The 14042-nt window shown below is 45.2% G+C and overlaps 1 protein-coding gene across 6 annotated transcripts in view; it reads left to right on the top strand.

Moving 5' to 3' along the window:
• Positions 1-9448, top strand: part of SNX27 (sorting nexin 27) — a 93945-nt gene extending 84497 nt beyond the window's left edge. For 4 of the 6 annotated variants that reach the window (XM_033200294.1, XM_033200293.1, XM_033200290.1 and 1 more), the window contains 4 exons: positions 2757-2906; positions 3234-3362; positions 3741-3800; positions 4687-9448. In XM_033200294.1, the coding sequence (XP_033056185.1) occupies positions 2757-2906; positions 3234-3362; positions 3741-3800; positions 4687-4734 (387 nt within the window). In that variant the 3' untranslated portion in view covers positions 4735-9448. Of the gene's footprint in view, positions 1-2756; positions 2907-3233; positions 3363-3740; positions 3801-3908 lie in introns of all 6 variants that reach the window. The other 2 variants (XM_033200292.1, XM_033200291.1) reach the window with 2 other exon arrangements.
• The last annotated feature ends 4594 nt before the right edge of the window (positions 9449-14042 follow it).

The following is a 14042-nucleotide window of genomic DNA, read 5'->3' as shown; positions in this document are numbered from 1 at the left end:
TGCCTGCCTTAAAGTAACTTACGAAAGGTTGCACAGTTAGGAAGTAATGGAAGTAATGGGGCCAGGATTCAAGCCCAGGGTAGTCTGGGCCTCTTAATCACTCCTCTGTGTTTCAGGCATTGCTGTTTATTATAACCCCAGAAGAGTTCTATTCTGTTCTGTACCACCCACCCCTGTCATATTTACCAAAGTATAGGAGTCAGAGGTTTCTTTTGTTTATGTTGCTAATGGCAGGATTAAGCAGTATCCATGTTTATCACTGATCTAGGAAGGACAATAAAAAAGAGAAGGTGTAATAGGGTGATAGAAGGAGGGAGGGAAGAAAAATGATGTGATTGAAATATTGTTGCACCTCTAGGCCAGGCACGGTGGCTCACACCTGTAATCCCAGAACTTTGGGAGGCCGAGGCAGGCAGATCATTTGAGGCCAGGAGTTCGAGGCCAGCCTGGCCAACATGGCGAAACCCCGTCTCTACTAAAAATACAAAGCATTAGCCAGGTGTGGTGGCGCACATCTGTGGTCCCAGGTACTCAGGAGGCTGAGGCATGAGAATTGCTTGAACCTGGGAGGCGGAGGCTACAGTGAGACATGGTCACACCCCTGCACTCCAGCTTGGGTGACAGAGTGAGACTCTGTCTCAATTAAAATAAATAAATAAATAAATAAATAAAGAGATGGGAACTTGCTCTGTTGCCCAGGCTGGAGTGCAGTGGCATGACCATGTCTCACTGCAGCCTTGAACTCCTGAGCTCAACCTATCCTCCTGCCTAAGCCTCCCAGATAGCTAGGACTACAGGCACATATCACCATACCCAGCTAATTTTGAAATTTTTTGTAGAGACAAGGTGTCACTGTGTTGCCCACGCTGGTCTCAAATTCCTGGGCTCAAGCAGTCCTCCTGCTGCAGCCCCCCAAAGTACTGGGATTACAGGTGTGAGCATTGCACCTGGCCCCTCTGGATTAGTTTTGCCGTGTTGTAACTGTGAGAGTCATATGTGGCACTTTATTTTGGTCCAGATGCTTTTTAAGGAACCATATATACTGGAGACCCAGGGGACAATGGGGTTGATTTGGGGACTAGTCGGTGACAGTAAAAGGAACAGAGGCCTGGAAATTAAACTTGGGTTCTAGTCCTAGTTGTGCCACTTATTATTACTTGTGACTGCAGGCTAGTCTCATCTTACTCTGAGTTCCCATAAAATGACTCATTTTTAAAGTCTCTTTCAGTTTTAACATTTTGTAAGTATGAGATTTGCGGTAGCTTAATCCTTACTACAGATCATTGTAACTTTTGATTGCAAAAGGAATAAGGAGAAATACTACTGCCAGGCGTGGTGGCTCATGCCTGTAATCCCAGCACTTTGGGAAGCTGAGGTGGGTGGATCACGAGGTCAGGAGATAGAGACCATCCTGGCTAACACAGTGAAACCCAAAATTAGCTGGGCTTGGTGGCAGGCACCTGTAGTCCCAGCTACTCAGGAGGCTGAGGCAGGAGAATAGCGTGAATCCGGGAGATGGAGCTTACAGTGAGCCAAGATCGGGCCACTGCACTCCCACCTGGGCGACAGAGCAAGACTCCGTATCACAAAAAAAAAAAAAAGAGAGAGAGAGAAATACTTATTCCCTTTCTTACTTGTAAGGATAGATTAGATTCCCATCCCTTGATTACAGTGAAAATAGAGGATCAGACTAAACAGAATTGTGAGACTCCTTCTAGCCCTGTGAGTCCTGGTTGTAGTATATCTTCTGGTTTTCATCTGTGTGTCTTTTTGTTTTTCTGGGTTTTTGTTTTTGTTTTTTTCCCTGAGACAGAGTCTTGCTCTGTCTCCCAGGCTGGAGTGCAGTGGCACGATCTCAGCTCACTGCAACCTCTGCCTCCTGGGTTCAAGTGATTTTCCTGCCTCAGCCTCCTGAGTAGCTGAAACTACAGGCGTGTGCCACCACGCTCAGATAATTTTTTGTATTATTAGGTATTTGAGGTATTTGAGGCTGCAGTAAGACATGGTCATGCTACTGCACACCATTGAGACGGGGTTTCACTGTGTTAGCCAGGATGGTCTTGATCTCCTGACCTCTTGATCCACCCGCCTTGGCCTCTCAAAGTGTTGGGATTATAGGCGTGACCCACTGCACCTGGCCTGTATCTTTCTGAAGTAGAGAAAGGAGGATTAGAAGTATGAAGGTGTTGTTTCCTTACTTATGGCAAAAAAAAAAAAAAAAAAAAAAAACAAGGCAGAAGTTGAAAGTGGGATAAAGAATTGCTAGCCAGGCCCAGTGGCTCACGCCTGTAACCCTTGCACTTTGGGTGGCTGAGGTGGGAGAATTAGTTGAGCCCAGGAGTTCAAGACCAGCGTGGGTAACATAGAGAGACCCTGTCTCTACAGAAAATCAAAAAATTAGCTGGGTGTGGTGGTGTGTACCTGTGGTCCCAGCTACTTGGGAGCTGAGGCAGGAGGATCACTGGAGGCTGAGGTGGGAGGATTGCTTGCACCCTGGAGGTTGAGGTTTCAGTGAGCCAAGATCATGCCACTGCACTCCAGCCTAAGTGACAGAGCAAGACCTGATCTCAAAAAATGAAAATAATTGTCTCAGAGTCCTTTCCCAACTTAGGGATGGGTGTGAGACCAGAGGCCAGGTCTTCAGGTTGTTGGGTGAGAATACTCTTTGTTCTTTTTCTTGCACATCTCAATAGCTCTTCATTGTGTTTAGTACCATAGTAACCCTTTTTCTCCTTCCTTCTTTTTTTTTTTTTCAGTACCTCAACATGCTAAGGACTTGTGAGGGCTACAATGAAATCATCTTTCCCCACTGTGCCTGTGACTCCAGGAGGAAGGGGCACGTTATCACAGCCATCAGCATCACGCACTTTAAACTGCATGCCTGCACTGAAGAAGGACAGCTGGAGGTGAGTTTTCAGCATAGGGCTCTGGCTACAAGGACTGGAGATACTTTGATGCTCACTTGCTTGTGACATTTTAATTCCTTTTTAGAGGGAAATGAAATCAAAATTGTGTTTTGACTGGGCAGATAAACAGGCACGGAATCCACACTGATCCTCAACTTCATTGACTGCTTCCACTGATTTGTATTCTTCTGTCACAATCCTTTCTCTGAAGGGATGCAGACATCTCCATTCATTTCTCTTCTGTCTCCTGGTTCAGAACCCCCTACCTCAGTTCCCTAGCACTCTGAAACACAGACTGTACCTTACTCCCTTGTCTTGGTTGTCCAGAACCAGGTAATTGCATTTGAATGGGATGAGATGCAGCGATGGGACACAGATGAAGAAGGGATGGCCTTCTGTTTCGAATATGCACGAGGAGAGAAGAAGCCCCGATGGGTTAAAATCTTCACGCCATATGTGAGTGCAATTTGAGGAAAGTAACTGGGACTTAGCTTTTTTTTTTTTTTTTCCAGCTAAATGCATAAATGGAGAGAGAGATAGAGCTAGTAGTTGTCTTGAGATCTGAACCTGTTTGAATCCTGGATCCCCCAGATTCATCCTGTCTGCTTTAGGCCTGACTGGAATTGGCAATTTCCTATTCCACTTGGCTCATAGTTACCACTAGAAGGAGCTAGAGAATAGTGGATGCACCAGGCCCGAGTTTTGTGGTACTTGTCAGGGTTTTTCTGTAGACTGAGTTTGGAAGATGGGATGACTGGGGACAGGAGTTCAAAGGCACAGTCCTGAGGTGCCTTCTCTTGAGAAGTTAGTGATTGTCACCACCTTTTTTTTCAGTTCAATTACATGCATGAGTGCTTCGAGAGGGTGTTCTGCGAGCTCAAGTGGAGAAAAGAGGTAATTCTGAACAGTTCTTGAATTGACCTTTCATCTTTTTGTTTCTTTAAAATTTATAGGCCTGTGGCCAAATACCTGGGACCCTCACCTCCATCTCTGTCTTTCTAGGAATATTAGTTAGAGACTGATTATCTCATGTGAGCCAGGACATTCTTCCAGCAAGGTTGGCCTCTGGATGGTGAACGGGTTGTGCAAAAAAGCCCTGCTTCTTCCCTTGTCTAGAGGGTGGACACTGGCTACAGGCTCTTCCATCTCTCATGACTTCATGGACCCTCCTCTGCCAGTTTTTTAAATCAGATCACCCTCCATGTTGTTCCTGACCCGCAGGGGAAGCTGTCCTCAGTTGTAGCCGTCTGACTGGATGAGTCCTGGCAGTCTTTCTAGGCGAACCAAGAATGTGTGTGTGAGGGAAGGTGTTTGCTGTTGCTTTACTGCTGTCTGTATGTGCCAGTGCTGGAACAGAATTTGGAAGATTCTGAATGATTAGCTACTTATTCTCAAAGAAAATCTTTGAAAGAATCAGGAGGTCAAGTCAATAACATGAAAATGTATATTCTTAGTGCAGTAGAAAGAACATTGGGCTCTGGGAATTTTATCTGGGTTTTCTCCTGGCTTTTTTTTCCTCTGTGTAATTTTGGGTAAATCAGCCTCCCTAGCTCTCAGTTTTCTCTTCTGTGAAACAGGAAAACTGAACCACATAATTAATATCCAAGGTCCCTTCCGGCTCTAAAAGGCTATGATTCTAGATGAGAAGTTATATCAGGAGAGATGCGGCCAATCAGATTGAGTCATCCAGGCGTACCTTTTTAGCTTCTGTTTGAGGAGTTGTCTCCAGATAAGAGGAGATGTGGCTTCCCAATAACTCTTTTTTTTTTTTTCCTTTCAGAACATTTTCCAGATGGCGAGGTCACAGCAGAGAGATGTGGCCACCTAGCCTTTCCTTATCCCCTTCCCTTCCTTTCACCCCCATCCTCTTACTCCTTTCATGTCCCATTTCAGACAGAGTAACCATTAACACAAAAGAAGAGAAAGAGTTAAAGTCATTATATTCAAAAGCCCTAAACTAAATATTATTAATAACCCCCTCTGAATTTCATGTCTCTGGAATTGAGGTGGTAGTAAACAGCAGATTGGTCAGCATCAGAAGTCAACTGAGTTAAGACAGGAAAAGAAAATAAGCCCAACCAACTTGCCAAAGGTATCTTTGTCCTTTCACCTGGGCCTCATACCAACAGCCTCTCCTTGTACTATATTTTTAAAACTGGAACTATGAACTTCATCCATTTGCACTGTTCAGACATATATATGTATGTATGTAAAAATTATATATACACAAATTAGCTGCACGTATATACATATATATATTTCTTTTTAAATTTCATACTGATGGCAGTACCTTTTTTAGCTTGTGTTTTTACACACCTATCACTAGAATCCATGACCTCTCTCGTACTCTCTTTATTTTGAAACAAACTTTAAAAAGGAAAAAAAAAAAGCATTTTACAGGGAAAAATACCTCTCCTCATGAAGGACTTGAAAAGTTTACAACCTGCTTGGATTTTTGCCCCTTTTTTGTGTCGAGTACAGATTCCGGCTCATGGGTTGCCATAGAGTCTGAGGAACAGGGAGTATAGTTTCTTTATCTTCCAAGAGGGTGTTGGGGAGGAGAAAGAGGTGTGTTTTTCAAGGTTAACAGGCTGTAGTTCTGCAGGGAGAGCCTAAAGTCCTGGTATGGTCTCTTGATTCCATGACAGTTTTTCTGATCCATCTGTTTCTCTCACTCCTGGCTTTCTAGCCACATTCTGCACCTCCTTCCTGCTTTCCTAGAACCTCAGTATGCTTTCCCTCAACCAGCCCTGAGTGGAGTTGCGCGTGGGCTCAGGAGGTTGGTGCCATGGGAACCTGAACCTGAAACACTTCATGGTAGTAATTTCCTGTTTTCCTTGCCCCCCCCCCCCCTTTTTTTTCTTTTTCCTGAGACAGGGTCTTAAACTCTGTCACCCAGACTGGAGTGTGGTGGCATGATCATAGCTCACTGTTACCTTGAATTGCTAGGCTCAGGTGATCCTTCCGCCTCACCCTCCTGAGTAGCTGGGACTACAGGTGTGCACTACCACACCTGGCTAATTCTTCTTAAAATTTTTTTGTAGAGACAGGGTCTCACTATGTTGCCCAGGTTGGTCTCAAACTCTTGGCCTCAGGTGATCCTCCTGTCTCAGCTTCCCAGAGTGCTGGGATTACAGGCATGAGCTGCTGTGTCCTTCCCTGACTTTTTTGCAGCAGGGATAGTACTTGGGACCAGAGTTAAACTGATACCTTAGGCACACAGGTTGGACTTACATGGAGGAAAGAAAGCAAGCAATGCCCTGTGTACATGAGGTTTTACCTCCTCCATTCCTGACCAATAACCACCGATAACTATGGCATTCTCTGTGACTTCCTTAAACAGCAGTGATGGGAAGAGATCCAGTAATGTCTTCAAGGCCTTGGGGAAACTTGCAGTGGGTCAGTGGTCTGTGCCAACCAAATGATTGCCCCATCCAAGCCAGCTGAGGACCCAGGAAGGAGTAGTAGGAATACGGTTGATTTAGATTGGATCTCCCAAGTTTTAATTAAAAGGAGACTGAAGGAAAACCTTTCTGCTTTCTGTCCCTTAAAGAGCTCCTCATCTGATCTTGCAGCTAGACCTTGTGAGACTTAAGAGCTGCATCCCAGGATCAGAAGCCAGGGCTAGTTGGGGTAGGACAATATTCCCAGCCCCTAAGCTCTGTAGATAGTGCATAAGAAACACCAAGTCAGGCTCAGATGCAACTAAAACACATCTTTGAGCCTTTTCTTTTTCCCTTCTCCCCCTTCTAAACGAAAACCTTCCTAGGATGGCATCTTTTGCTGTAACTGGGAGATGGTCATAATTGGTTGTAGTCAACTCTACTGAGCAGTGTTGGGGTGATTGGAAAGTCTCTTTTTGTTTTTGCAAATCATTATGAGGCCACTTTTCTTTCTTTCTTTTCTTTCTTTTTCTTTTGCTTTCTTTCCTTCTTTTATCTCTTTTTTTGTAATTTGCTGTTGCAAATCATTGTGAAGCCACTTTTCTTTTGCCTGCCTGCCTGCCTGCCTTCCTTCCTTCCTTCCTTCCTTCCTTCCTTCCTTCCTTCCTTCTTCCCTTCCTCCCTCCCTCCCTCCCTCTCTCCCTCCTTCCCTTTCTTTTTATTTGTTTTTTTTTTCTTTTTTTCCTCAGAGTCTTGCTCTGTCGCCCAGGCTGGAGTGCAGTGGCACGATCTTGGCTCACTGCACCCTCTGCCTCCTGGGTTCAACCGATTCTCCTGCCTCAGCCTCCCAAGTAGCTGGGATTACAGGCGTGCACCACCACGCCCCACTAATTTTTTGTATTTTTGTTAGAGGCAGGGTTTCACCATGATGGTCAGGTTGGTTTTGAACTCCTGACCTCAAGTAATCTGCCCACCTCAGCCTCCCAAAGTGCTAGGATTATAGGCGTGAGCCGCTGTACCTGGCCCACTTTTCTTTCTTTCTTATTTTGTTATCCTGGCAGCCATTTGCTGGTATGGGATCAAAGAGGACAGCCTTTCCTCCCTCACCTTCTCCCAATCTAGGTGGAATCACAGAGTACAAAACATAAGAATGCTGAATGTGTAAAGTTGCAGAGGGATCCCTAATTTGAAGACTTTGACACAGAACTAACTTCTTTTGACTTAAATGAATTTAAAATGAGCCAAAGGACCCTGAAAAGAAGACATGTTGATTTCCCACTCCTAGATGCTAAAGAGACTTTTGGCACCAGCTTTGTTCAAACTGTAAAAATAGCAATTTGCCCCTACTCGCTCAGAGTGGGACAGTAATGAATAGATCTGGGATTCCATTTGACAGCTCGAATGCTGACCTTCAGACATGAGACATAGGGATTGGGAGGCCACTTAGAATGGGTAGATGGTGCTATGTTCCCTTTCTGGCATAGCATTCACTTGGTGCTTTGGAGATTAGGTGAGGGCCCTATAGGTAGTTGGCCTGTTGGCAGAATTTATTTAGGAACAGCCCACAAAGTACCCAGCTACAGCAAGGAGGTGGGGAAGGAGGGCACCCCTAAAGGACAGTGCCTGCTTCTCTGCCACCCATGCACGGCCTTGGGTGATGGAGGTGGGGTCCCTGTGGCTGCACGGGTCCCATAGGATCAAACCCTTCTTTGCATGAAGCAGTGTTAGTTGTGACTCTTCTCTCTCCCCTTCCTCTGCACTTCCTTTCTGTAATCGCTACTGTTCTTCTTAGTCCCAGCTTCTGCCCAGGGAGGCTTCTACCCAGACTTCTTTTGCCATTTGTCCCTTGGAAAAGGGGGGCTCCCAGTCCCCCCAGCTTCATCCCAGCAGAACCAGCAGGATCCTCCTGGTCTCTCACTGGCCTTCCTCCACACTGGGTTTCTCTGGGATAGAAGCTTGGAGCTTTTTATGGCCCAGGAGAAAATGTCCTGAGACATTTTCTCATGTCCTGAGACATGGCCCTGAGAAACCTGTCCCTGCAGAAAGGTTCCCTTGGGCCATGCTTTGGGCCCTCTGCTCTTTATATGTTTATTCTATTCTCAATTTTTCCACCCACTCCTTACCCTAGGCCTAAGCGCAGGTACAGATATGTGCGTGCTCAGGGCAGCTCCTAGGCCTGGACCGAGCTCTCAGGGAGGAATTAGATAAATATTCCAACATCCTCATGCCTGGCCCATTTAGTTTCATCCTTTAGTTACCCAGGCCAGTACCTTTGGGTTATGCCTTCCTGTAGCTCCAAACCCAACACTTGGAGCAGCAAAATAGGGCACTGCCAGGAGATGACTCTCTCCTATCTCAGAATTTGCCAACTTCTGGGCTGGGCTCCTAGGAGGTAGTTTTCTTGAAGGGGACTGCATCCTAGTTAACCTGAATTTTCCAGACCAGAAGGGACTGCTGTGCCCTTCCTTCTCGCCATCATACTCTTTGGCTAGATTCATTCAGCAGTAGAAGCTCTTTGATCTGTTGACCCCAGCATACTGCTGTTTCTTCACCAGCTTCATTGTGTCACAGTAGCTTCCTTTTGGAGGATGATGTGATAGAACACTCAGAGAGAGGGAGGGAGAAGAGAGGTAGTGGGTATGCTTCTCTAGCTCCCCATCTTCCAGGTCCACCTCTTGACCTCCTGTTCCCCTAAACCTGAGCACATCACGCCAGGCCTCATTGCTGCCAGGACAGCATCAGCTCACTCCTCAGCAATAATCTAGGGTATGTGGGAAGGTCAGGGCTGTGGGAAGGAATAGAATCAAAGAGGGGAGTGATACGGGGTGGAGGCATTTGGCCACCTGCTAAACTTGGACATTAATTTTATATCATGACCCCCTTTTAAGCCAGTGAGCTGGGCTTCAGTTTTTCCCAGGCCATGCACATTTAATTTATTTCAGAGAAACTCTAATTGTATTTTCACTGCAGTATCTTGTATTTTTTATTTGTGATTTAAGAAATGTGAAGAGAAAATACACAGACACAATAATGGCTAACAGTGTTTCTTTCATTCCTTGTTCTAGAGCTAACCACTCTAAAATTGTTTGGTAATGTCACTTAGTGTAATTAATTGTAACATATTCTTTTAAATAAATTGATTTATTGATCAAACACTTCTTTGGTTTCCTAGACTACAAATCCTTTGGGTTGTGTGGGAAGAAGTGAACAGGGACCTTTGAGATTTGAGTTAGAGTGGTCAGTCTGAAAAGAAGAAGAAACATCTAACCAGTTTTCCCAGGTAACTAGTGGGACAGTTTTTTGAGGGCAGGGAATGGAGAAAGGTGAGGAAAGAAGCCACGGAAGCCCCTTTGTTTGCAGTTCTCTTCCCAGTGGCTCCTTTGAAAATTCCTTCTTCTCCTTTAGATCTCAGAGGTGACTGAGCTTACCCCTCCCATCTGCAAGCTTGCACAAAAATCCTTTGAAGATTCACAGGATTCCTTTCTCAGCCATGCAGATAGAGCCTGGCAGAGCCTTTGGTACAGATCTTAGCAACGGCCTCTCCTCCCCACTCCCAGCAACATGTATATACTTTTTCAGGTAAATCGGGAAAGTTTTTCTCTTTGGGATCTGGACTGAAAGGAACACATTATGACTGTTGAATGGCCAGCGCAAAACTAGCCACTGTGGGTGGCCTTACTCTCCCCTGCTCCCACACTCCTGAGAAGAAGGGTGGTCCTACTGCCTTTTGCTTTTACAGAGGCATCTGAGGTGCTGGGGCCTAATTACCTGCTCTCAAGAGTACCTGTTCCTCTCTGCACTTTTGTTTATGAGCTGACTCTGGTCTGAAAAGCTCAGCATTTGTGGTGGGTGAGACGTTTTAATTTTTTTATAAAGCTTCATTTATTATTATTTTTACAAATTCTGACCACATGCTTTCGTTCCCTAACTGATGACCATAAGACCAAGGACCGTTGTGCCATTTTGTTTGGCAGTTTGGGAAGAGACATTGTTCAGGGGCTCATACACTCTTCCACCCATTAGCTTTGGATATTTAAAACCTAAGAAACACTACTATGCTAATGGAGGGGGAATGTTATCTTTCCTAAGCAAAGAATCCATAAAGAAGAACAAAGTGGAATTCTAGAATTAGAGTTACAGTGGTTAAAGTCAAACTTTTATTAGGTATCTGCTGTTGGGGGTGGGGTGGGGAGATTGTTTGAGATACTGCAACAGACACAAAAGCAAAGAAACATTTCTGCCAGCTTACAGGCTCACAGAAGAATGAGACACTTGCGCGTGGCCATGATACATAGCAGTGAAAGGTTTAAGTGCCATAAGGACTAGAAAAGGAAGGAGAAGGACCTGTGGATGAGGGCCGTTAGGATTTTCATGAAGAAAGTAGTGTTTAAGATGAATTGTTGCAGTGTGAGAAGCATTTCAACAAGAAGGCATTCAACAAACATTTATTGAGCCATTATATGCCAGACACTGTAGTAACTGGGAATGAAAAGACATGGGAGAAAAGGGACCAAACTTGCCCAGAGAACAATGAATAGTTCCATTTGGGTATGTGTAGGAATGAAGTGGAAAGTAAGGCTTCGAAGAGCCTTGAATGCCTAAAAACATCAGAGAAGTTTTGTTTTTTATTAGCTGCAGTTTAGAAAGATTGATGCTTCAGAACATAGACAGAAGGACCAATTAGAAAATTGCTGTGATTACTCAGTTAATAAGTATAGGCAGTGATAATTGAAAAAGAGGGAAATGGTATGAGAAAGTCTGTGGAAGTGAAATCTTTAATGATTTAATACCATTGAGCTTATGTGAAAGTACTAAAAACTCTTGAGGTTTTATGTCTATGTGACCAGAAAATAGAAATATATGAGTTGGGACTTTATGGGAGAAAGTTTTAGCATTGGCCCTATGATGATTTAGATACGGATGGGAAATCCAGTATAGATGTCCAACAGTCATTTCTTATTTACTAAGCAATGTCTAATGTTTGGGGCACTGTTTAGGGTGACGAGGATACAGTGCTGGACAAAGCAGAGTAGGTAGTAAATGTTGGTGAATTAACTTTTTTTTTTTTTGAGACGGAGTCTTGCTCTGTCGCCCAGGCTGGAGTGCAGTGGCCAGATGTCAGCTCACTGCAAGCTCCGCCTCCCGGGTTCACGCCATTCTCCTGCCTCAGCCACCCGAGTAGCTGGGACTACAGGCGCCCGCCACCTCGCCCAGCTAGTTTTTTGTATTTTTAGTAGAGACGGGGTTTCACCGTGTTAGCCAGGATGGTCTCGATCTCCTGACCTCATGATCCGCCCGTCTCTGCCTCCCGAAGTGCTGGGATTACAGGCTTGAGCCACCGCGCCCAGCCGGTGAATTAACTTTTAAAAGATGACTCTTGGCTTCTTGGGAGAACAAAGTGTAGGAGAGCAGGAGAAGCAGCATGGAGACAGATGAGAGCAATATGACGTGGACAGTGCTAGTGGCTGTGGAGATGCAGAGACATGAGTAAGTAAATCAGCTGAATACTTTAGAGGTAGACTTAGTAGGGCTTTGCAGTTGGATTGGGGAGGAGACATGAGAGAGGGTGTAATCCAAGTTTTGGCTTGAGTGGGTACCTAGTGGTGCTGCTTACTAATGATGAAGACTGAGGGAGAAAAGGTAATACCAAAATGGAGTTCAGGACAAAAATTAGGCTAGAAACATATCACTGGGACTTGGTTTTCATCAGGCAGATGAGAGGATGCAATGTACAGGAAGGAAACCAAGTTTATGAGGAGCAAGAAGAAGCTGACTGCTCTGTGAAATAGACTGAAAGAGGGGCCAGAGAACAAGGGTCTTATTAGAACCAGGGGCTTGGATCAGGGCTGTTCAAGTTACCAGATTTGGAGAAGAGAATGAGGCTTGGCCATGAATGGGAATTGCTTCAATCACAAATACCTGAAGCCAAGGCTGTGAAAGGCTTTGAAATTTTAGCGGGAGAATTAAAAGACAAAGGAAACACTGAAAGTCAGAGGGGCTGGCTCTCAGGCCAGCAGAGTCCAACCCGAGGAAATAGAGACACTTTGCATTATGTTTATGCTTTCCAAAGCTTTAAAAATATGGAAAGCGAATGGGAAGGAATTATTTAGGGCTATTTTTTTCCCTAGCCATTGTCCCATCACCTTAATCTCCGTAACTGAGGATATATTTCTAAAGGTCTGCTTTCATTTCTACAACTGAAAGGCTCCCCTCTATCCCTGATAGTAACACGTCAGCTCCACTCTTCTGGCTCAAGAAGTTATTTTCCTTTTCTTCCCTTTATGCTGCCATTAACATTTGAACATAACTTGATTATTTTAGAAGAAGAAACAAAAAGGTAGCCACTGATGTTGCAGCAGGGGCTGCCACACCGACGTCTGGGAAGAGGCCAAGAAGGAGGCAGCTTCTCAGTCCTGTTGCCACCCTTACCCCCCAGGAGAGAAACCCAAGTCAGTGAATCACTCTGGGAGATGCCCTTTGGTCTAAAACCCACCTTCCGTGTTTCTATCCTGACTTAGAAACTGCCCTTAAGTTGAGGCAGCTCATGGAGAAATTTGTAGATATTAAATGCTGACTCCTGTCCCCCTTGCTACACAGGCTTTTCCTCACCTCTGAGCACACTCACACACACAGCTCTGCGTCGTTGAGATTTCAGGCGCTGTCTACTTGGCTAAGAATACTGGCTGGATTCTTCTCCTTTGTTAGGTCCCGTGTCTGATCTTTACCAATCTCCCAGTTTTGGGAGATACTTTTTCTCCCAAAACAACGTCCACATATATCTGCGTAGCACTTTACATTTTGCTTCTCTTTTTAACTATTCTTAGTTTGAGGTCAATGAAGAGAAGCAGAGGTACAGGGCAGCGATCTGGGGATGAGTTGGGATTTACTGTTGTGCCTTCACGGAGCTCTGACCTGAGGCCAGCTCAGAGCTGGAAGTTGAGCAAGTTTATAAGAAGGGACATATTGAGGGTGGGGTAGCAGCCTAGAGGCACATGTGCTGTGGAGTCAAAGAAGACACCTGTGTGATCCTGAGCCTGCCCTAAAGCAGCTCACAGAGAAGAATCTAGGAAGTGGAGGGACTTAGGGCTTATGTAGTCCACCCCTCTACCTGAAGGACTCACTCCTAAGCCTGCTTGCTACTTCTTGGGATCTTTGCCTCAGGTCTCAGAACAGGTAAGAGAACATCATGGACTTTGGAGTCTGACAAACTGGGTTCAACTCCTACAGCCATGCCTTACTGGCTTTGTGACTCCGGGGAAGTTAGTTAACCTTCCAAGCCTCCTTTTCCCGTCTGTAAAATTATATCCTACCTAGGCTGGGCGTGGTGGCTCATGCCTGTAATCTGAGCACTTTGGGAGGCTAAGGCACGAGGCTTGCTTGAGCCCAGGGGTTCAAGACCAGTCTGGCAACATAGCAAGACCCTGTCTCCAAAAAAAAAAAAAAAAAAAAAACGTTTTTTAAAATGAGCTGGGCGTGGTGATGCACGCTTATAGTCCTAACTACTTGGGAGGCTGAGGCAGGAGGTTCCTTTGAACCAGGAGTTCGAGGCTGCAGTGAGCTATGATCTCACCATCACACTCCAGCCTGAGTGACAGAGCAAAACCCTGCCTCACAAGGTTGTTAGGAGATAAAATGAGGAAATGCACAATAAGGGCTAGGAACAGAATCACATACGGAGCAATGGTTAGTAAATGGTGGTGTCACAACTGGCTCCTAGTATCCACACTGGCCTCTGTGCAGAAATGGAGGTCCA

Source organism: Trachypithecus francoisi, unplaced genomic scaffold, assembly GCF_009764315.1.
Source record: "Trachypithecus francoisi isolate TF-2019V2 unplaced genomic scaffold, Tfra_2.0 Lachesis_group5, whole genome shotgun sequence".
NCBI lineage: Eukaryota > Metazoa > Chordata > Mammalia > Primates > Cercopithecidae > Trachypithecus > Trachypithecus francoisi.
The sequence above is the reverse complement of the archived record's forward strand: the minus strand, read 5'-3'. Positions and strand labels throughout refer to the sequence as shown.